The sequence below is a fragment of the Ochotona curzoniae genome, unplaced genomic scaffold (genome assembly GCF_017591425.1).
Source record: "Ochotona curzoniae isolate NIBS_2020 unplaced genomic scaffold, NIBS_Ocur_1.0 scaffold_2453, whole genome shotgun sequence".
Lineage (NCBI taxonomy): Eukaryota > Metazoa > Chordata > Mammalia > Lagomorpha > Ochotonidae > Ochotona > Ochotona curzoniae.
This window is the reverse complement of record NW_024467094.1, coordinates 22366522-22388348: the sequence shown is the minus strand read 5'-3', so window position 1 is coordinate 22388348 and position 21827 is coordinate 22366522. Positions and strand designations below refer to the sequence as shown.

The window sequence follows — 21827 nt, the reverse complement described above, 5'->3', positions numbered from 1 at the left end:
TCTGCAGGCCTGCTGGAAGAGGTCTGTCTGCATTCTTTTCCTTTTCTCTCTTGAGACCACAGCCCCATCCCTCCCCCCTCCCCTCCCCTCCCCCCCACCTCAGTAAACCCCTGCAGCTCCTCTCTCCCCACCCCCTCCCTCCGCCCCGAGGCATTGTGGGAGGAAACAAGATGTGGGGCGAGAGCGGCGCGGGGAGAAGCCCGCAGTGCGGGGCCCGGCGGGCGCAGCCAATGGGGAGAGCGGACGGCGGCGCGCGCCGCGGGGGGGCGGGGGCGGGGCGCTATTTCAGCGGGGGCCGCGCGTCAGCCTGGCTCAGCGGCCGGGCGGAGCGGAGCGGCGAGGCGTCAACGCGGAGCGAGCGGCGGGCGGGCCGGCGGCGCGAGGAGGAGCTCGGGTGTCCGGGGCGGCTGGAAGGGCGGAAGGCGGCGGCGGCGGCAGCAGCGAGCGCTCGGCCCGGGCTGCTGGAGCCAAAGACCGCAGCGGCGGCGGCTGCTGCTGGAAGAGCCCAGGGGACACCGCCCCTGCCCGCGCTCAGCCTCAGACCATCGCTGCTCCCCAGGGGCCCGTGCGGACCTCCGTGAAGGTGAGCGGTGGCTGGGTGTCTGCGTGCGGTGCCAGGGGGTCCTGCGCTTCGTGCTCGTGTCGATGGGTCTTCCCACGCCGTTGCCTTGGCCCCGAGGCCTGGAGCCAGCTGGCGCCACCACCCTCGGTATTGGCGGCCCTGCCAGTCGCCGCCGGAGATGAGGGGGGCCCTGGGTGACCGCCGGGCTGCCGAGTTAACGTCCCCCTCCCCATCCCCCTGCCATGGAATCTGCCTGTGCAGCCTGGAGGTCTCCGGTGTCTGGGGCCGAAGGAGAGGGGGTGGCGAGGGCTCGGGCGTGACGCGGCCCCTCCCGCCGCCACCCTCTGGGGCGTCCTTCCTGCGGCGAGGACGCTCAGTCACTCCAGGCCGGGCGGGGGAGGGCGGCCGGCTGCCCGGGGCCTGCGGACCTGGCGGACCTGGCGGGGCGGCGCGGGCGCCCGGTCGGGGAGGGAGCAGGATGCTTTCTCATCCGCCTTCCCCGCCCCCCAAACACCACCACCAGGAGCGCCTTTTGAGATCCGCGGCTTTTGGGGAGGGTTGGATGGTGCGGAAAGATACAGCACCCATGGCGATCTGAAGCGAAGGAATGATGGAAGCATTTGTGTGTGTGTGTTGGCGAACGGGGAGGGTGGACCCAGACATTCCAAGGGTTAGCTTTTTGGCGGGGGGAGGTAGGAATCACAAAACCGGCCCTAGAGGACAGGAGCTACTCCGCAGTGTCTCCTTCGCTGTCCAAAGGAGCCCCGCCTCGTGACTGGGCGCTGGCCCCAGGCCCTGTGGCCATCCTTGTGCCTGGAGGCCCAGGTCCACTGCGTTTTCCCCAGGGGTGGGGGCTAAGCTGGACATCTCCCTAGCCCCTCCTCGCTGGCACCTTGGACAGGGGTGGTTGAGGCTGGGCCTCACCCCTCCGAAGCCTGGGGGTCAGGGGTGAAGAATCGTGGCTTTGTAGTCACAAGACCAACATTATGTAACCACAGGCTCTCTCCTGGAGGGTAAGGTAGCTTTTTAATGACTGTGACAAAGTTGTTCCTTTGGACCTCAAAGCGGAGGCAGTGGAGCAGGTGATTTTGCCGGCAAAATGGTGCCAGTACTGCGTCGTCCGTCACTGGGTCCCACCCCAACTCCCCCATCCCCAGGTTTGTAAACAGTGCCCCCTTCTGAGAGGTACCCTGCTGGAGGCCACCAGGTGATTTCTCCACATACAAAGGAGCTTTATATCAAAACCTTCCTGTGTTTCCAGTGTACCTTCCTTCAAATTTTGCTTTGACGTTGCTACATTGATCTCATTTTAGCCTTAGGTTCTACAATGAAGATGTTCATTTGCCCAAGGTCACTTAGCTCTCCTTGCTTCAGTACCTTCCCCCCGACCTTTGCCCAGCCCCGGAGGTTGCTGGGCTACAGACTCTTTCCTCTTGGTGTCTGATTAGTTTAGCAGACCAAGGTGTCCCCGAGGCGATTGAGGGCTGCCTGCTGGCCCTTGGCGTGCAATGTGCTGTGGGCATCTGATGCACGCCAAAATTCTGGTTTGAGTTTTTTTCCCTTTCTACCTGTCCTACCCACCCTACAGGTTGGTGAGGGTGACACAGGGTTCTCTGACAATTGGGCAGGCTGGCCGGAGGGTGGTGCGAGGGGTTTGTTCCTGTTGTGTATAAAGGGACTGTGGCCACATTCCTCTCTGCTCCTGCAGAGTGTCTCATGTGCTGCGCACGGTGGCGTGAAGCCTGGCTGCCGCTTCCGACTCATGCCATCCTACATGATAGGAATGGTTGGTGACCAAAGGACGAATGCCCTGGCCGAGAGTAGGGATATGACACAGGGCTATTAAAGCAATAACAATTCTACACTTCAACAAAGAAAACACCTCTCTTCCTCCCATTCCTGTGTCTTTTTTCTAAGAGAAAGACTTCATTTCTGTGGGGAAAATAACATCTTACTTTTAACATACTACCTTTTATTTTACCTAGTAGATTGGTACTTTTTGAAAGTTTGATGAGTAAAAATCTGACGTAAGGAAGCAGAGATCCAGGAAAATGACAGTATTGGAGCTGAGTCTCAGATCTGGAGTTTTCAAACATGTTTTGAAGAATGAGTGCTGTGGCTGTGGGGAAGCCGAGGATGGCCTGGGACCGCCATGGTGGCCTGTGTGTGTGGTCCCAGTGGTATCTGCTCCGCTGGTATTGGTGGGTTTACCCCTTTTGTTCGTGTGGAACAGAGGTGGTGGCTTTCTTGTGAAGAGCCCAATAGTCTCTTGCTGGTATTCAGCCCTGCCATTGTAGTACATTCCCATACAACTCTGTTTTATGAAAACAGATGGTGGACTGACTCTGCCTATGGCGGCTTCCTCTGTAGACTGTTTGCTGTAGCTTTCTCGTCACCAATGAATCCCACTAACAGCCGCCGGTAGACAGCTATCCTCTTGGCTGAAAGGGAAGAAAGTTAACACAGAAAGGCCAAGTGCCTTGTCCCGAACCACAAGAACTCAAAGTAATGATGGTTGTTAAATCAGTGGTCTATTCTATTTACCACTTGATCTATCTTTAGGACAAGCTGGATTCCTCATTTTACAAATGATCACATGAAAGGCCAAAGGTGAAGTAATTTCCTCTAACTAGTATGTGATCGCATCTTGGCTGTCTGCAAAATATTAGAACTAGGTAAATTTTAGAATTGGAAAAACCTCATTTTATGTATGATAAAATGGGTGGTTTATTATGTCTTTTTGCTTTTTATCCCAGGAGTCCAGGCCTGTGCTAAAAGCTTAGGCACTGCCTGTCCTAATGCCTCATGCCTCTCATGCTACCCTCCCCTTCTGTATCCCCATCATGCGCTGAGGCCCACATCTAGTACCTAGTGTGTTCATTGCCCAGAGCGTGGAGTTTTCAGCCTCACCTCTCTCCTGCAGTGTCACGATGTCTGACCGGAAGGCAGTGATCAAGAACGCGGACATGTCTGAGGACATGCAACAGGATGCTGTTGACTGCGCCACGCAGGCCATGGAGAAGTACAACATAGAGAAGGACATTGCTGCCTATATCAAGAAGGTGCGTGCACCAGGAGAGCTGTGGCTGATGGCCAGGGGTGGAGATTGGCTGCCAGTCCTTGCTCTAGTGCAGTAAGGCTTGAAACTAGCGGCATAAGAAAGCAAGCAAATTGAAATGCAGACAAAGTTGGGGAGTGATTTTGAATTACTGAAGTGTTTACTTTAGGTGTTCCTTTTTTTTTTAACTGGAAAGTCAGATGTATAGAGAAGAGGAGAAACAGAGAGGAATATCCTCCATCGGATAATTCACTCTCCCAAGTGACTGCAACGGCTGGAGCTGCACCGATCCGAAACCAGGAGCCCAGAGCCTCCTCTGGGTCTCCCACATGGGTGCATGGTCCCAAGGCCTTGGGCCCTCAACTGCTTTCCCAGGCCACAAGCAGGGAGCTGGGAAGTGAGGCCACCAGGATTAGAACTGGCACCCATATGGGATCCCAGTGCATACAAGGCAAGGACTTTAGCCGCTGGATCACTGTGCTGGCCCCTGTTTAGGTGTTCTTAATAGGAAGTCTGTTGATGGGGGCCGAGAGGGGTTACTAATGGTTATAGGAAATGTAGTTACAGAGCACTGGAGAAGGATAAGACTATGCAGAGAAGCTTAGGAATTGAATCTTCCTGGCCCAGATCAGACCTTTTAATGATTAAGATCAAGGATATTTGGATGAATAAGGTAAGATTATATGTGCATTATCAGAACTGTATCATTTAAAGTGGAACATCCCAATGCTAACACTCAGCAGTAAGCTGATGAAACACAGCACTGCAGCATCGCCTTCCCTGTATAGTCTTTCCGTATATAGAAAATCAGAGAGTTTTGTTGTTGTTTGTTTTTTTTAATGGGTGAGTATATTGGTGTAATAGATTCTATCCCTGAAATATTCCTGAGTAAATAGTTGAGTAGATGTTGGAAGGCGGCTGAGGCAGGAGGAGAGGGTACTGGGTACTCTTCGTTTGAACCAGAGTCCCAGTCTTTTTTTTTTTTTTCTTTCTTTCTTTCTTTTGTTCTTTCGTTCTTTCTTTCTTGATTCATTTATTTTCATTCGAAAGTCAGATCCACAGAGACGAGAGACAGAAAGATTCTCTGTCTGCTGGGCACCCCTCAGTGGCCGCAGTGGCCAAAGTTGAGCTGATCTGAAGCCAAGGCCAGCATCTAGGAGCCTCTTCTGGGTCTTCCATATGGGTACAGAGTCCCAGGACCCTGGGCCATCCTCCACTGCCTTTCCAGGCCACAGGCAGGGAGCAGGATAGGAAGTGGAACATCTAGGACATGAAACAGCACCCACATGGGATCCTGGTGCATCCAAGACGAGGGTTTAGCTGCCAGGCCACAGTGCCGGTCCCAGTCCCAGTCTTTAGTATTCTCAGCTCCAGGATTCCTTACAAGAGGGGTGGGTGTGTGTGTGAGAGAGAGAAAATATGAATAAGTTGGAATAGATAGAATTGGCATTGGGGTCCCTTTGACTTTTACAGGCTGTTTTCTTACCCAGATGAAATAAGAGGCTCTGGAGTTGAGCTACTTGTGTGAGGAGCCAAGGAATGCAGAGCCAGCTGGGGGTACTGGCTCCCTGCTGAAGGAGGACTTAGCTGTCTGAGTAGAAAACTCAAAGTCAGGGGCTCTGAGAACCAACAGAATCCTTAGTGTCTGGCCCAGATTTCTTGTTGAGTGGGAACTTGAGACCCAGGGAAGTAACTGGACTCAGTATGACAGGTCTCAAGCCAGAATTGATGCTTACTTTGTTTCCTGTTAGCACCACTTAGACTTAGTCCGTGTAACATGAGGGCTGTGAAGAAGCTGGCAAGTTGTCTGTTGAGCACTGTGGGAGTGAGGAGACACGACAGAGAGCCCTGAGGTTCACAGCCCCTTTCATGATCACGGCAGGACATATCTGGACCGGGGCCTGCAGGCCGAGCCCTAGGGTGGCAAGGATCTCTGGGTGGCTTTACTGCTGAGCACAGGCTCCCCGAGAGAAGGGAGGGAACTGCTTTGATCTGCGGCTTAGTTCCTTTTCTGGGGAATGTGGCCCCTGCTGCTTGGCACACTGCAGCTCCTTTAGCACTGACTTACACAGTATTCTCTTACACTCCTGACATTTAGACCTGGTTTTGCTCTAGTGCCTTGGTTTTTAGCATTTAGAAATGCTGCTTTAGTCATGTGGATCCCCATTTGTATCAAAGTAACTGGCACTTTATTCTACCAGCTTCTGATTGTTTTGCTAAAGAATCCCAGGGTGGGCTACTGGTGGTGTGAGGGGGTGGCTGGAGGGTTTAGAGCACAGGAGACTCAGAGAGGAAGAATGGAGCCTTTGTGAGGTTCCATTATTCATGAGGGGAAGAGTGGCCTGGCCAGTGTCAACCTGAGCTGCTGGGGCCATGGGCTTAGGGGGTGGGTGGGGTACAGGGGAGACATTCTGATTTCTCATCTTCCAGCTTCAGGCCCTAATCACCTCTCTGCCCTCTTATCTTTTTTAGGAATTTGACAAGAAATACAATCCTACCTGGCATTGTATCGTGGGCCGAAATTTTGGCAGCTACGTCACACATGAGACAAAGCACTTCATCTATTTTTACTTGGGTCAAGTTGCAATCCTCCTCTTCAAGTCAGGCTAGGAGGCTGTGGCTGTGGTGTCAGTGGTGGCGGCGGCGATGGCAGCAGGCGGCGTTGCTGGGACTGTTCTTGCACTGGGGCCAGCATCAGGATGTCCTCTCCAATGGCTGTGCTACTGCATGGACTGTATACTCGATTTCATGTGTATGTCGCAGTAAACAAAACCAAACTCCTTTCTGTTTAGTTGCCTGGGGAAGAAGGCTGCTTTATGTTTATTTTTCAAGATTTAAAAAAAAAAAAATTATTTTGGTTGTGTTGCACTAGGAAATCTCTCCCTGCCTCCCTTTTCTTTTCTTATTTTTTTTTTCTCTCCTTACACAAAATAAAAGCCCTTAACAAAAGACAAGGAGGACTGAGGAAAAGAACTAGGTCTGGAGGTGGAGCTAAAACTGCAGCCACCTCTCCCTGTAGGCTGCTGCTCGGGAGGGCCTGGGAGGCTGCCGGGGGACAGCGTGAGGCTCAGCAAGGAGAGGAACAGAAGGGAGGGTGGGGGGCGCTCTAGTACCAGGGAGACTATTCCACTGAACTGTGATTTTACAGCTTGGGGGCAGAGGGTGGGGAAGGGTGGGGGTTGGATTCTTTAAGGGGGCCCCAAGATGTATTTGTCTGTGGTGTGTGGGAGTAGGGAGCAGACTTGTCATGCTGTCTTTGTCAGAATTTATAAGTAAGGGCTGTGCGTCTTCGTGGAGTGTCTTCAGTTCTTCCTACCAGAGATGATGTTAGGAACATGTTGGGGGTCAGATTTGCTCGACATTTTCCCTTTACATTCTTTTCTTGCCTTCCGTCTGCTCCCTGCTTAGCCCTCAGTTTTCTCATTCCTCTGGAGTTCTCTTTGAGCAGCCCTTGTTGTTAGTTGGCTGGCAAGGGAATTTCTGATCACTAGTTCTTAGTTAGCTGTTAGCAATCAAACCAAATCAGTGGTTCCCTTGATTATCCTGTGTGTACATGTGTTTGTGTGTGTGTTTGTGTATGTGTGCACATGTGTGCGTGGGTTTGGGGTAGAGGGGCGGGAGGGGGCAGGACAGTATGGAATCTCAAAAGGCATTGGTTAGGAACCTCTGGAGATGGTTGGGGGTAAAGACGAGTGTCACCCCTTCCCTCAGTCATGTAGCCCAGACACTTTGCCCATATGGCCAACTGATTCCTGGGAAGGCTTTAGGAGGACCCGCAGAGAGAGGGAGGGCCACACCCCATCTCCCCTGGAGCTTGTCTCAGTAGGTCGTTACAGCCTCTGGGAGGTGGGGATGGAAGATGGAATTCAAAAACAGAGGAAAAAGAAGGGAAAGTTTGGAAGGTCATCTTGGAGTGGTGACGCCAGATACTAGCACAGGGCTGTGTATGGGAGGAGATTCCAAGCAACACGCAAGGGAATTCTTGTCTGCTGGTGACATAGAAATGGGGTGGGGTTGGGGATAGTCATTGGTGATTGAGCTGCTGATTCTCATGACATTCAAAACTCATGTGTAAGGTTGACATTGGGGGTGGGGTGGGGGATCCAGCTCATTTTTACTTTTCCAAGTCCATTCTTGGGGCTGGAGGGGAAGCAGGAGAATGCGCCCTCCCCTAACTAGGTTGTGCTGACCTTTCTCTGTGATGCTGGCAGGGGAGGGTGGACCCTGGGATGGTGACTAAGTTCTGCTATCAAACCCTTCAGTGGGCACAAGACTTGAGTGCTTGACTTTAGGTTTTATTTTTTTATGAATGTCCAAATCTGTGTTTGGAAGTGTCTGGTTTGTGTTCATCTCCCTCATTTCTGGAGCAGGGCGAAGACCCTGCCACATCTCTGCTCCGCATCCATGCCTCTTTTGGACATTAAAGGTCGTTTGATGCACCTCTGAGCTGTTTGGGTTTCTTTGGGGGTGAGGGACTGGTCTGGTGGCAATGGTGTCACAAATGGGTGGGGCTGGAAGAAGGCTAGTGGGGAGTAGAATGGGGGCTAAAGTTAAAAGGCAAGAGTAGCCAATTATCCTGCCTAAATCAGGTGTCACTTCTAGGCCTAAGCTTATGGCCCTTAAATGCGAGAGTGGATCAGCAGGCCTCTCCTGCCCCCAGTGATTCCTCCCCCAGTTCTGCCTTTTTGGAGAGAGTTAGCCAGGGAAGACACATTATCAGACTGGGATAAGGGATGCTGCCTTCCCTTCCGCCATGCTGCACTGCCTTAACTTCTCAGACCCTGGCCAAAGCTATAGCCCTTCTGGTCCCCTTTCTAGGGTTCCTGAGCCTGGAAATTTAAGCTGAGTCCTATTATAACCACTTAGAAGTAGAAAAATGGGATCCAGTTGCAGTAGAAGCGAAAGTAATGCTTTGATTTCTGTGTCATGCCAGTTCTGCCACTTGCAGTTCCGGTCTCCACACATATCTGGAGAAAATACCAGCCCAATCCTACCAAAAGCCACCAGTGTCCGAGCTTAATGGCTACCTGGGGAGGTGTTGGGAAGCCACAAGAGCTTTCCTGTGTTCTGTGGCTGTCCTTGTGTTGCAAGCAGTGATGTGGATATCCTGTATCAGAGTGCTGGGTCAAGTGCAGCTACTCAGCTTCTGGTCTAGCTCTCTGTTAATGTGTGTATGAAGGCAGGAGAGAAAGCCCGAGTGAGTCCTTGCACCGGTGTGAAAACCAGGATGGAGTTCTGGGCTCTCGAGTTGCATCTAGCCCAGCTCCTGCTGCTGTGACCGTTTGTGAGCCAGCAGATAGGAGATCTGTCTTTCCCTTTATCTGTCACTCAGCTCAGATATTAATTTAAAAAATTGGATATGTAAATACACATACATAAATTGACAAAGATTTTATATACTTACACCTAAACACAAAGGAGACTGGCAAGTTCTGAGCATTCCAATAGGTAACACCACCACACAGGCTTCCAACAATGACTAGGTTAGTAAGCAAAAAACCCAGACTGAACTATGTAATGTTGGAAGTGGTTAGATAAGGCTCCTTCAGGTAGAAAATTCTTTGGCATGTCTTGGAATAAGATAATGTGGGACTCGAACCCCACCTTAGTGTTGCCACCTTGGTTCTGTGACTAGCTCAGCAGCTGGCCTTGGGAGTGAATCCACGGTTAATACTTCATTTGCAGTGGGCATTTCCAGGGCCCAAACTTGTCCACTTCCTGCCCCAGTGAAAGAGGCAGTCCTGATGGCTTCAGTGGACAATATTCCTGCCCTGGTAAGTGCTCATCTGGAAAGCTGGTCGTACAGGACTTCCTGGAGGAGAGGACCCCTCCCCCCTTTACCCCACATGTAGAGCCCTGAAGAGGAAGGATGTGAGGTTAGGTCACAAGGCTGTGGAAGGCAGATGGGAACTTCCTGCAGCCACTCAGAACTGGCCTGGCGGAAAGTGGGTGGAAGCATCGCCGATTCTAGCCGGAGCTCCAGCTAGCTGGATCCAGCCCAGAGGCAGACAGGTCAAATGTAGTCCTTCAGGGTCAACCCCCACTGCAGGAAAGAAGAATGGAGAGGAATTGCTGCCCTGGTGCTCAAATCTAGCCCCTGTCTCCTAAGCTACTCCCTCATTTCCTTGAGATCTTCAAACTTCAGAGGCGCTTCTGACATCCTGTGTAAAGACTGAAAAAGAGAGGGAGAGATGGAGCTATCCAACCACTGACTTTTCCCCAAATGGCCACCATAGTCAGGGCTGGGCCAGACCTAAGACAGGAGCTTCATTCAGGTCTCCTACATGGGTGGCAGAGGCCTGTGTACTCAGGCTGTCTTCCATAGCTTTCCCATGAACAAGGTACTGGATAAAAGCAGAGCAGCTATGACTGGAAAGGGCATCCATGAGTGATGCCAGTGTCGTGGGCAGTGGCTTAATGCCATGCACTAGGATGCCATCCTTCCTCTGCATCACTGTTGCCTGCGCTATTCCATTCAACATATGCCTGCCAATGATTCACTTATGTTTACTCGTTCTCCCTCAACTAGAATGTAAGCTCCGCGAGAGCGTTGTGCTCATCTCCACGTGCGTGACCAATGCCGGTCTGAACCTAGGAGCTAGGAACTTGTTCCAGGTCTCCCACGCGGATGCAGCAACCCAAGGCTTTGGGCCATCCTTGACTGCTTTCCCAGGCCACAGGCAGGGAGCTGGATGGGAAGTAGGACTGCCAGGATTAGAAATGAAGCCCATATGGGATCCTGGCATGTTCAAAGCAAGGATTTTAGCCGCTAGGCTACTCTGCTGGGTCCATGAGCCACTTTTTGAAATAAGAAGATTCAATCTGGGAAGGGGAGTGACTCAGTAAAGCTCGCCTAACAGGTGGCACTAGAAGTCAGCGCTGTGGCTGGGAAGGGCTCAGCTGCTGCATGGTGTGATGGGCCACCCATACCATCCGGAGCAATCTCTTCACAAAGCTCACTGACTATGGATGCGAATCATATCTACAAAAATACCTGCACAGCAAACCCTAGATTTCTTCTTTTTTTTATTTTTGTTTTTAAAGAATAATTTTTATTTGAAAGGCAAATTTTTACAGAGAAGGAGAGATAAAGAAGGTCTTCCATCCCCTGGTTCACTCTTCAAATGGCCGGCAGCCAGGCACTTCTTCCTGGATTTTTTTTTTTAAGATTTATTTATTTCCATTGCAAAGTCAGATATACAGAGAGAAGGAAAGACAGAGAAGATCTTCTGTCCGATGATTCACTCCCCAAGTGAGTGCAGTGGCCGAAGCTGAGCCGATCCGAAGCCAGGAGCCAGGAGCCTCTTCTGGGTCATCCACATGGGTGAAGGGTCCCAAGGCTTTGGGATGTCCTCAACTGCTTTCCCAGGCTACAAGCAGGGAGTTGGATGGGAAGTGGGCTGCCGGATTAGAACCAGTTCCCATATGGGATTCTGGTGTGTTCAAGGTGAGGACTTCAGCTGCTAGGCCACTGTGCCAGGCCCTTCTTTCTGGATTCATACATGGGCACAGGGGTCCAAGGGCTTGAGTCATCTTCTGCTGCTTTTCCAGGCCATAAACAGGGAACTGGATCTGAAATAAAATAGCCAGGACAGAAACCAGCCCTCACATGGGATGCTGAAGCCTATGGGTCGAGGATTAGTCTGATATGTTACTGTGCTGGTCCCTAGATTTATTTTTCAGTAACTAGATACTGGAACATAACCAAGTTAACACAGAACTGACCATGGGATTGTTCTGCTTCCTGTCCCTGCAGCCTTATGCTCTGCTGGTTTAGAAGTCTCCATTCCAAGGGGAGGAACATTTCCACCGTAAGATGCAATGCCGAATCCGTTCAACTGGAAGTTAAAACTGCCACCTGTCATTTTGGGCTCTTCATACCTCTGAACCAACCAACCAGCAATGAAGGGAGTTACCCTACCACCAGGGGGAATGAAGGAAGGAAATGTATATGCAATGAAGGAAGGAAGTGTATTTAGAATACGGGAAATTCTTAGGATATCTTTAAGTACTACCATGCCCTGTAATTAAAACAAGGAATAAAATCGGGTTTTTTTTTTTTGAAGTTTTTTTTTTTTTTTTTTTTTATTGGAAAGGTGGATATACAGAGAGGAGGAGAAACAGGAACCAGGAGCTTCTTCTGGGTCTCCCATGCAGGCGCAGGGTCCCAAGATTTTGGGCTGTTCTCTGCTTTCCCAGGCCACAAGCAGGTAGTTGGATGGGAAGTAGAGCAGCTAGGACATGAACTGGAGCCCATATGGGATCCTAGCACTTGCAAGGTGAGGATTTAGCCATTGAGCCATTGTGCTCAATGGCTAAATCCTCACCTTGCAAGTGCCTGACATTCCTGCCTTACGGCCCTCTGCTCCCTTTTTAACAGTGTGTCCAGAGTGGGAGCTACTTCACACACACTAGTCCCATCAAGGTGACGTTATCTGTGTAGTACATGCATGTGCTAGCTTGTGGAAGGCAAAGATGCTCAAAGTCCCTGTGAATTATGTGCTAGTGTGAGGCTGGGGAGGTGATACACACTGACAGGTCAGTGAGGGTACACTGATGATCTTGACAGCTGCCAGGCACCTGTTTCTGATGGCCTCTACACGCAGGTATTGAGGAGACACATTTGCCAAATCCTGAGCCGTGTATCGCATGACACAGGGGAGGTGTCGAATTGCTCAAGCAATGAAACCACATCTGGAACAGTACTTGCAATTCGAATCAGCCCCTTTATGCCCTTGTCTGAGATCTGTTTTCTATCCAGGCTGAGCAGGTGAATTAAATGAGGGTCATGGCACTTAGACTAAAATGTTCTAAGGTTGCAAATATCTGGTCTGGTGTTGTGATGCTCTGGGTCAAGTCCCAGCTGTCTCACTTCTGACCCACCTCTTGTTGATATACCTGACAAAGCAGAGATGGACCAAGCCCTTGGGTCTTTGCCACCCATGTGGAGACCAAGCGGTAGTTTCAGGCTCTTGGTTTCAGCTAAAGATTGTGGCCATTTGGGAGCAGATGTTAGTAGATTCTGTCTCCCTGTAACTTGCTTTGCAAATAAATACAATAGATCTTCAAGAAAAGAGGTAAATAAAAAATTTAAAAATACATCAAATACAGACCTTGCCTATAATAAGTTTTTGGAAGAAGTCAATATCTGTATTTCGTAATCTATAGTCATGCCATGCCCCTGATTAAGACTACACTCATTACCACTGGAAATGGAGACATGAGTATCTTTAAATCTAGTTAAAGAACCAATCCCAGGAGCCTGGCACAGTAGTCTAGTGGCTAAAGTTCTCAGCTTGTATCTGCCAGGATCCCATATGGGTGCTGGTTCATGTCCCAGCTGCTCCACTTCATATCCAGCTCCCTGCTGGTGGCCTGGGAAAGCGAAGGAGGCTGGCCCAGAATCTTGGGTCTTTGCATCCATGTGGAAGACCTGGAAGAAGCTCCTGACTGCTGGCTGTGGATAGGCTCAGCTCTGACCATTGTGGTCACTTGGGGAGTGAACCAGTGTATAGAAGATCTTTCTGTTTCTCCTCTCTGTAAATCTGACTTTTTAATTTAAAAAATAAATCTTTAAAAAAAAAAGAACAGATTCTGGAACACCCATACAAATTCAGAAAAATTTTAAAGCTCCTGTTCCTGCAGAATCACTTTGAGTAGGTCAAGGTCCCTTCAGAAAAACAGATCAGTAGGGAGCCATTACATTCCAGCTAGTGATAACACATGACCAGTAGGATAACAATACAATATCTACCTATCTGTGAGACTGAGAGAGAGGGACTGGTTCGCACACTTTTTGCCTGTGTGACAACAAGGACTGGTTAGGCCAGGTCCATCTCTGCAGGTGGGTAGGCTTGGAACCCCCGGAAGGGACTGAAGCTGCAAGCCACAGCAGCTTCTTCCTCCTCAGGGAAACCCAGTTCTAAGCTGAAGTCCTTCTCACCAACTGGATGAGGCCTACCCATAGTACTAAGGGTAATCTCCTTTCCTTAAAACCATCTGTTTTGTGAATGTGAACCTCATGTATGAAATACATTCAGAGAAACAGGGACAAAAGGACCTGGGCCATCTTCTGCTGCTTTCCTAGGTACATTTCCTAGGTACAAGCTGGATAGGAAGCAGAGTAGCTGGGAATTGAAACAGCGCTCCTGTATGCGATGCCAGTGCCACAGGTGGCAGCTTTAACGTGCTACCCCATAACTGTATTTTATGTCAGTGATCACATCAGCATTTATAACAACTGTATCTTATCATAACTCTACTTCAGTGATGATATATCGTGCCACTTACGTGTACAACCTTCCCAGCCTTTGTGCCACTGATGCCACACATCACTTCTGCATAGTGTACATACACACGTGCAAGGGCTTCTGGGTTTCAACTGGATAGTTGTCTTTTAAATATTTTAAATACCAATAACAAAGTCTTTGATACAAACTCACATGGCTACCATTTACTAGTTTTGGTGCTCTTTCTTTGTTTAAGTAACAGCCACATTTCAGTCTAGTACTAATCTCCTTCTGCCCATTGAACATTTCTTGGAGTGGCCATCAGCTAATGACTGATTTCAAATTTTGAATGTCTCGAAGCTGTTTATTTCACTTTCAATCTTGTACGATTTATTTGCTGGGTATAGAAACATAGTTTGGCAGTTTTTGCTTCATTGCTTTAAAGGTGCTCTTCCACTGCCTTCATTTTAGAGGTTGGTTTCGGTAGATTGCATTTTCTTGCTATTATGGTTTGCATTTTCCTGCTTCCTCCTATACGACACAAATTTTACCTGGTTTGGTAATAGTTATTTTTTTGCGTTCTTATAAATATTTTAAACTTTATAGAATATAGTATTTGTATTACTAAAGCCTCTTAAAATTATTTATTTGGAAGAGAGGGGCAGAGAGAGAAAGACATTTCCCATCCACTGGTTCACTTCCCAACTGATTACAATAGCTGGGTCTGGTTCAGGCTGAAGCCAGGAGCCAAGCGTTTCTTCCAGGTCTCCTGTATGGATGCAGATGTAAACTTGTGATGCTTGTAAAACAGGAGTGCCAGCTTGAATTCCACGTGCTCCACTTCCTATCCAGATTCCTGCTAATGCACTTGGAAAGGAGATAGAAAATGGCCTGAGTGTTGGGACCGTACCATACATTCGAGAGACCTAGATTGAGTTCCTGGCTTCTGTTTTCAGTCTGGTGAAGCCATTGCTATTGTGGGCATCTGGGGACTAAATTAGCAGATGGAAGATTTCTGCCTTTTTGTCTCTGTCACATTTCCTTTCAAATAAATAAATTTCTAAAAAGAAAAATTTCATGTTGAGCCACAGTAAGTTGGAGACCATCTGTATATACAATTCCCTTTCATAGTAATTAGAGCTGACTCATGGAACCAAAAACATATTAAAGAACTGCTGGTGAGTAACTTCCAAAGCTAAGCCACAAAAAACCTTTAGGTTTCTGCTGCGCTTTCCTGAACCATTTGTTCTGGAAAACATTGTGAGTACATTCAGCAGCTGTATGGACAAGTTCCGAGAGAGATTGAGAGAGAGAGAGAGAGATGGTCAGATAACAAGACATCTGGTTCAGTTTGTATTTCAGGTGAGCCGTGGGTGATTGCTTCAGTGCAGGTAATAGGCCCATGCAATATTTGGACTATAGTTATGCTAAAAGATGGTTTGATCTAAAATGCAGACCTACCAGGGCATTCTGTCTTTTTATCTGCTAACTATGGCAACCTGAGGGAGGAGCTGAGACCTGGCAATAGCTAGCTTCGATTCCTCAACACAGGAGTGAGATCTGGAGAAGCCCCAGGTGAGCAGCCCAGTGTCCACAGCCTCAGGAGACAGTCTGAGCTGGGACCTCCCACCCAACCCCCTGGAGGATTCCTGAGGCTAGACGCTGTGTGTAATGGGGGCATTGTTATCACTTGAAAGTGCTAAGTTTTGGGAAAAGATGAAATAAATATAGGCTATGCCAATGCAAAGAGAAAACTCCTGAATTGGGATGCATGGGGAAACAGAAGCAGTGTTTGTACTACAGATTTCATTTAAACCACGAAAGGGGGCAGAGTGCTGCTTCGTGCTCCCAATGGGGATGAACCTTGAGAACGTGCCGATAGAAAGGAGCCAGAGAAAAGCACAGGAAACCTGCTTGTTGGTTTAAGCTACCAGATTTTGAGGGTGGTTTGTGACCCAGCAATAGGCAACATGGTGAGTGTGTAAGCTTTGTGTGAAGAAGGGATCATTTGTGACATGTCTGGCATGTGGCAGGACGACAGGACAAACAGCAGCTGAAGCACAGGCATCGGGCACAGGGGTGAGGACACCAAGTAGAATACCTGCGTCCCGAGTCAGAGTCCTGGGTTCAAGTCTTGGTTCTTGAAAAGAGTGCTGGGTTCAAGTCTTGGTTCCTTCACTTGAAAATCCAGCTGCCTGCCAATGCAGACTCTGGGAAGCAGTGGATGATGGTTCCAGTACTTGGGTCTCTGCCCCCCACGTGGAGACCTGGACTGAGTTCTAGGCTGCCTGCTGCTGTGTGCATTCAGGGGAGCAAGCCGGTGGATGGAAGACCTCTGTCTCTCAGACTCTCTCTCTGCCTTTTAAAGAAAATGAAACGACAACAGCTGGGTAGCCTGAGTGGGAGCGGTGTGCTCCAGTTATGGGGTGTCTCTTATGGGAAAGCAGGGCCGAGGAGAAGAGCAGTGGGGGCAGAGCCCAAGCACGTTCCCCCGCATGTCAGAGGGGCTCTAGAGGCGAAGCTACACGCCACCACACACACACACACACACACACACACACACACACACTTCACACACCACACACACACCCCCAAACTACACCACACAAATACACACCCAAACCAGACCATACGCCACACATAGTCCCTCTTCCCTTAATCTACTTGTATCTTCCTTGAGCTGCTGCCACTTTGTCCTCTGTGTCATTACATAAATATTGGTTACACAACGGGCAACCAGTATTTCACTAATTGCTATATAAGCAGCATGTAGTCGTTACTATAAATGCTCCTTCGTGTTTATCTACCTGTAGGGCAGTCCTGTCCTGCTGACCTAACGCTTGAACACAGTGTCCTCTACTGCAGCAGGTACCCAGTGCGCATCTATGAAAAGAACAAATGAATAACAAGGGAAATAGCTGTCAAATGATCCACATATATGGACCCAACTCACTTCTAGGAACTCATTGGACAGGGAGGACAGGGGAGGGCAGCCACATGCCCCTGAGGGTCACTGCAGTGTGGCTCATGAGGACCAGCAAAGAAGTATGTAAACCCCCAGGCTGCCATCCTTCAAGGAGGGGTCGAGGTATAGTCTGGAATATTTTGCAGCTGTCACCAAAGGAGGAACTGAAGATCTGTGACCACTGACCCAAAAGGCTGAGATGACTTTAGGTGAGAAATATGTGTGGCAGAGCGGATGGCATGGTCTTTTGCTGTTAATGACCAGAGCCCCCTCAAACATGGCGTGTGTGTCTGGATGTGAGTGTGCAGGATTAGGATGGAGAGCTACTCCCAAGCTGCTTACGTGGAAGGATGGGGAGAGTAATTCCCTTTCCTTTGTCTCCTTGTGTACAGTGAATGTGAGACTTTGCTGCAGTTTTGGGGATGGGGAAAGAATTTCATGAAACTCCTAAGGATACCAACTCTAGGATCTATGCCTAACTGTTGCCGCCCCACGTCGCCTGGCCATGGAGACTGCGTGTTCTGTGACTGTGTTGGGTGAGGGGAAGGTGCACCCACTGAACCTTGATTTCAAGGCCCGCCAGCCTCCTGCCTTCTTGATTAGCCAGGTGACAGAGACCATCTTCTGTAGGGAACTCTTCCTCACCTCAAAAGCACTCAGCTGCCCACACCCCTGCTCTGCTTCTGTCCTGAGAGTGACTCCTGCCTTGCTCTGGAGGGCACATGCCTTCCTACTGTGGCCAACACCCCTTCCTGCAGGTAAGGAGCCCCCGTCTCCCCTCCGACTGTTGGTACAAAGGGAAAATGCTGCTGGGGACATGTAACGTTGCCAAGTTGGTTTTGTTCTAGAAGTATTGCTTAGGTACAAATACACGTGTATAGTTCTTACATGGCCATGCAACTCCAAGCAAATCCACAAGTGAAACGCAAACAGGATTGCAGAACCTGTGCGACTCACATGAGCCACAGGAAGTGATCTTGTTTCTTCTCTGTGTGCTGACATCACCCCTCCCGCCCGTGCTGTGGGTGGTCCGGTTCCTTTCCCCGCGTGTGCCATGCTGGAGCGAAGCCCATGTGTGCCCCTCCGCTCCTCTCGCCACCCCTACTGCCTGTGAACTGAACCCCTACAGGTCTTCCCTTCCGACAGTGCCTCGTGGGGTCACTTGGCTCTCACTCGGTGGGAATGCATCATTTGAGCACCTGTCTGGCTTGGTTTCCTCCCACCTCAGTTCTGAATAATTCAAGCGGCCAAAGCCGGCAGTGCGCACAAGCAGAGGGCGCTGCTGAGTGCCGCTCCTGGCTTAAGGCCAGGAGCCACAGTTCCTTAAAAGGTTTTCAAATGAAAGTACAAAACAAACCCCCTGTTAGTGATGCCGGCTCCCCCAAGAACACGTGAGTTCAGGCTGCCCTGGCCCAGGGGAAGAGCTGTGGCCCTCTGTCCTTCCTTGTCCCCTAAGGCAGGGCAACAATTTTGAGTTGCAGTCAGTTTGTTCCTTGGCCGGGTCCCTTGTGGCAGCCTCAGCTTTTCTCGTCCATGGCAGGGGAGTCCCAGCTGCCACCTGGAGGGATAAACGCTGATGTAGGTGGCTCCCTGCCTGTGGCCCGGGAAAGCAGTCAAGGACGGCCCAAAGCTTTGGGACCCTGCACCCGCGTGGGAGACCCGGAAGAGGCTCCTGGCTTTGGATCGGCATAGCATCGGCCGTTGCGCTCACTTGGGGAGTGAATCATCGGACGGAAGATCTTCCTCTCTGTCTCTCCTCTCTGTATATCCACCTTTCCAATAAAAAAAATAATAAAAATAAATCTTTTAAAAAGATTTATTAGTTTTTATTGGAAAGGCAGATTTACACAGAGAGGAGAGACAGAGAGGAAGATCTTCTACCCACTGGTCACTCCCCAAGTGTCTGCAATGGCTGGAGCTGAGCCAATCCAAAGCTAGGAGCCAGGAGCTTCTTCCAGGTCTCCAATGTGGGTGCAGGGTCCCAAAAATCACACTGGGATTTTGCACTGGTAGCTCTGTGCCTAGAGATGTGAAATATAGGCAAAATCGTATGTCCCTATATCCCACAGTATAGATCCCAGTGAGCCTAAATATAGTGCCATGGCTTGTTGCTGCAGGATGCAGTGGGACCACTACCTAGCTCTTGCAGCCAGGTGAGCCGGGAGTTATGGACTAATTCGGTCACCAGCTTGAACTGGGAATGCAGATAGTTCTCCAGACATGGTGATTACTCACAGAATCAATAGCCCTAAACCTGCAAGGCAAAGCCAACTTCCCCAAATTACCAAGTGTTATGCATGGGTAAAACTGAGGCTTATGCTCTAGGCTCTTAGCACCATGAGGTTGGATGGACATCCTAAAGTCTGGTTCTCTTTGCTTGCTTACTGACAGCTGTTAGCCCTCCAAAAGCTGAAGAGGGAACTCCCTGGATTGTTTGTATACGGCTTGATAAAACTCCAGGCTGTTGAGCTCATGGCTGGGTGTCCTACAAGTTAAAGGGTGCAGCGGCTTCACTTCTCAGCCTGGAAAGTGGCCTGACTTTGAAAGTGAAGCTGCTTGCTGTCGCTTAAGTATAGCAACCTTGCTCTACTATAGGAAACTAGAATATCTCGGTTTACTCTACTGCTTTCCCAGGCCACAAGCAGGGAGCTGGATGGGAAATAGAGCAGTTGGGACATGAACAGTTGCCCATATGGGATCCTAGCACTTGCAAGGTGAGGATTTATCCACTAGACTATTGCACCGGGCTCATTCCATACAAAAGTCGTGATCATCTGCAAGCGCTCTGTGCTGTGAGGCTAGCAAGAAGTGGAAGTTGTCGCATCAGCACTTGCCAACTTTGTACTCCCATTATCTCTGAGTGTGACAGCCTTGAGATGTGTGCATTTTTAGATTTCCCTATTCTTTTGACAATTGAGATTATACAGATTTACAGTGTGCAATGTGATGTTTTGAAATGTGCCAATATCACTGAGAGGAGCCCCACTTTTATCTTTCATGAAAAAATTCTTTTGAAATCTTTTACCTATTTGAAAGGCAAAGTAAGAGAGAGAGAGGAGAGATCTGCTGGTTCATTTCTCAAATGGCTCCAATGGTGGAGGCCTGTCCAGATGTGGTGGGAGCACACGGGGCTGGGACCAAGCCCTCGGGCCCTCTTCTGTAACTCAGGCACAGTTACAAGCGGCTGGGCCTCCACTGGCACTCTGATATGGGATGTTTAAAACAAGGATAGTAAAGCAACCTTTACTGAGCCTAGAATGTTCCAGCATTTCATTTCTTCCTACAAAGTCTCAGTTCTAATCGCGTTTCCTATCACCTTTGGTTACTTGTGACGAAGTTGCAAGGTGCTGGAAAGTGAGGCCCACATGTAGGTCTCCTTGGTGCTTGCTCTGAGCCTAGCAGGACATTCTGGGCACAGTAGTTGCTCAACATTACCTATTCCTATTTCTTTTTATTTTGTTGTTGCTGTTCTTATTTTTATTTTTAATTTTTTTTTACATATTCGTATTTCATATTAATTCATCAAATGAATGCAAGAGTTGGAAGGCGCACGGAGAAGCAGCACCATCTTCTGGCCAAATTGAGTAATGCTGCAATCGGTCAAAGTAACAGGCTCCCCAAAGCAAGAGAGAGAGAGAGAGAGAGAGAGAGAGAGAGAGAGAGAGAGAGAGAGAGAGAGTGTGTGTGTGTGTGTGTGTGTGTGTGAGAGAGAGAGAGAGAGAGAGAGCTCATGCATACATATTCCAGTGCTAGTAAACTCACGCTACTTTTCCATCCTCCACCAGATCAACTTTTGCATGAGGCTGGCTGAGGCACCTTGGGCTGTGGAGTGAGGGGATGCTTTGAGGGAAATCTGAATGGAATCACTCCCTCATGGAAGGGTGAATCAGGCTGAAAACCAAAAGCTTGCTGAAGGCAATGGCGGGGGCCAACCGCAGCCCAGAGCTCCAGGCTCCTGGAGACCGTCCTCCTCTGGCGCTCAGGGTAAGGGTCCTTGAAAGCCGCCGGCTGTTGGCAGTGGGAAAAGCCATGTCATTGTTGATGACTGCAGGCAGGGAGCAGAGAGATATGGAGACAGACACCACTTACTGAGCACGCTAACATGCTAGGCATGTTGTGTGTCCTCTGACTTTCCCATCGACGCCGTGCAACTCATCAGCTCATCGTGGCAGCTCTTTGAAAGGGCTGTTGTCAATAAACCACAGGCCGAGTACCCCCTGTCCAAAATGCTTGTTACCAGCAGTGTTTTAGATTTTAATTTTTTTTCTTGCCTTGCGAACATTTGCATATCCATAATGGATATATTGGAGGAAGCTGCCCGAGTCTAGACAGAAAATTTACGTATGTTTTATTACCTGGGAAAGTGTATTTTACACAATTTTTTTTTTTTTAGTGTGCCTGTGTTTTGACTGTGAGGAGTCCCACGTGGTCAGGGGTGGAATTTTCCACTTGTGGCATGGTTTCAGGGCTCTAGGGAAAGTTCCCAGGTTTGGGGCAGGAGTCGGGGATGTCCGATGTAGGATGCGACCGTGGTGCTGCGTGTGAAGCCGCTGGCAGGCAGCGAGCACTCCGCCTGCCTTGGCTGTGACAGAGGCATCCCCATGGGCTGCATATGTTTGGAAACACGCTGATGGTGTTGGGTCCCGCTTTGGTCAGGGAAGTGTGGAGAGGCTAGCGGGAAGACTTGCCTGAAGTCTACTCAATCCTCATCAGCTCGCGGCATCTCCACGCAGCTGTGGGCGGCAGGTGCCCTGTCCTTCGGCCGGAGTGGGCACCAGGCACGCTTCTCTCCGTCATGTCCTCCTTCGGGAAGCATATGCGCTGATGGGGCCTCTGCCCTTGCGCAGGGGCGCCTGTTCCCCCCCACCCCCGACCCCCGGGGAAGGGCAGTGTGCTCTCTGTGCTGCTCTTTCCTGGCACCGCAGGCCACAACAGCTCAACTCAGCCGAGGGTCAGCTGCTTCCCCAGTGTTTGCTGACACTTGACAAACGCCAGGGACACCATTGGCCATAC

General features: G+C 49.8%; 1 protein-coding gene across 1 annotated transcript; it reads left to right on the top strand.

The window, feature by feature from the left end:
- The first annotated feature begins 333 nt into the window (after positions 1–333).
- Positions 334–8059, top strand: DYNLL2 (dynein light chain LC8-type 2). The gene is made up of 3 exons (XM_041000796.1): positions 334–583; positions 3486–3624; positions 6093–8059. Exons 2-3 carry the CDS (start codon positions 3493–3495, stop codon positions 6228–6230), a joined length of 270 nt encoding a protein of 89 aa, XP_040856730.1. The 5' UTR covers positions 334–583; positions 3486–3492; the 3' UTR covers positions 6231–8059.
- The last annotated feature ends 13768 nt before the right edge of the window (positions 8060–21827 follow it).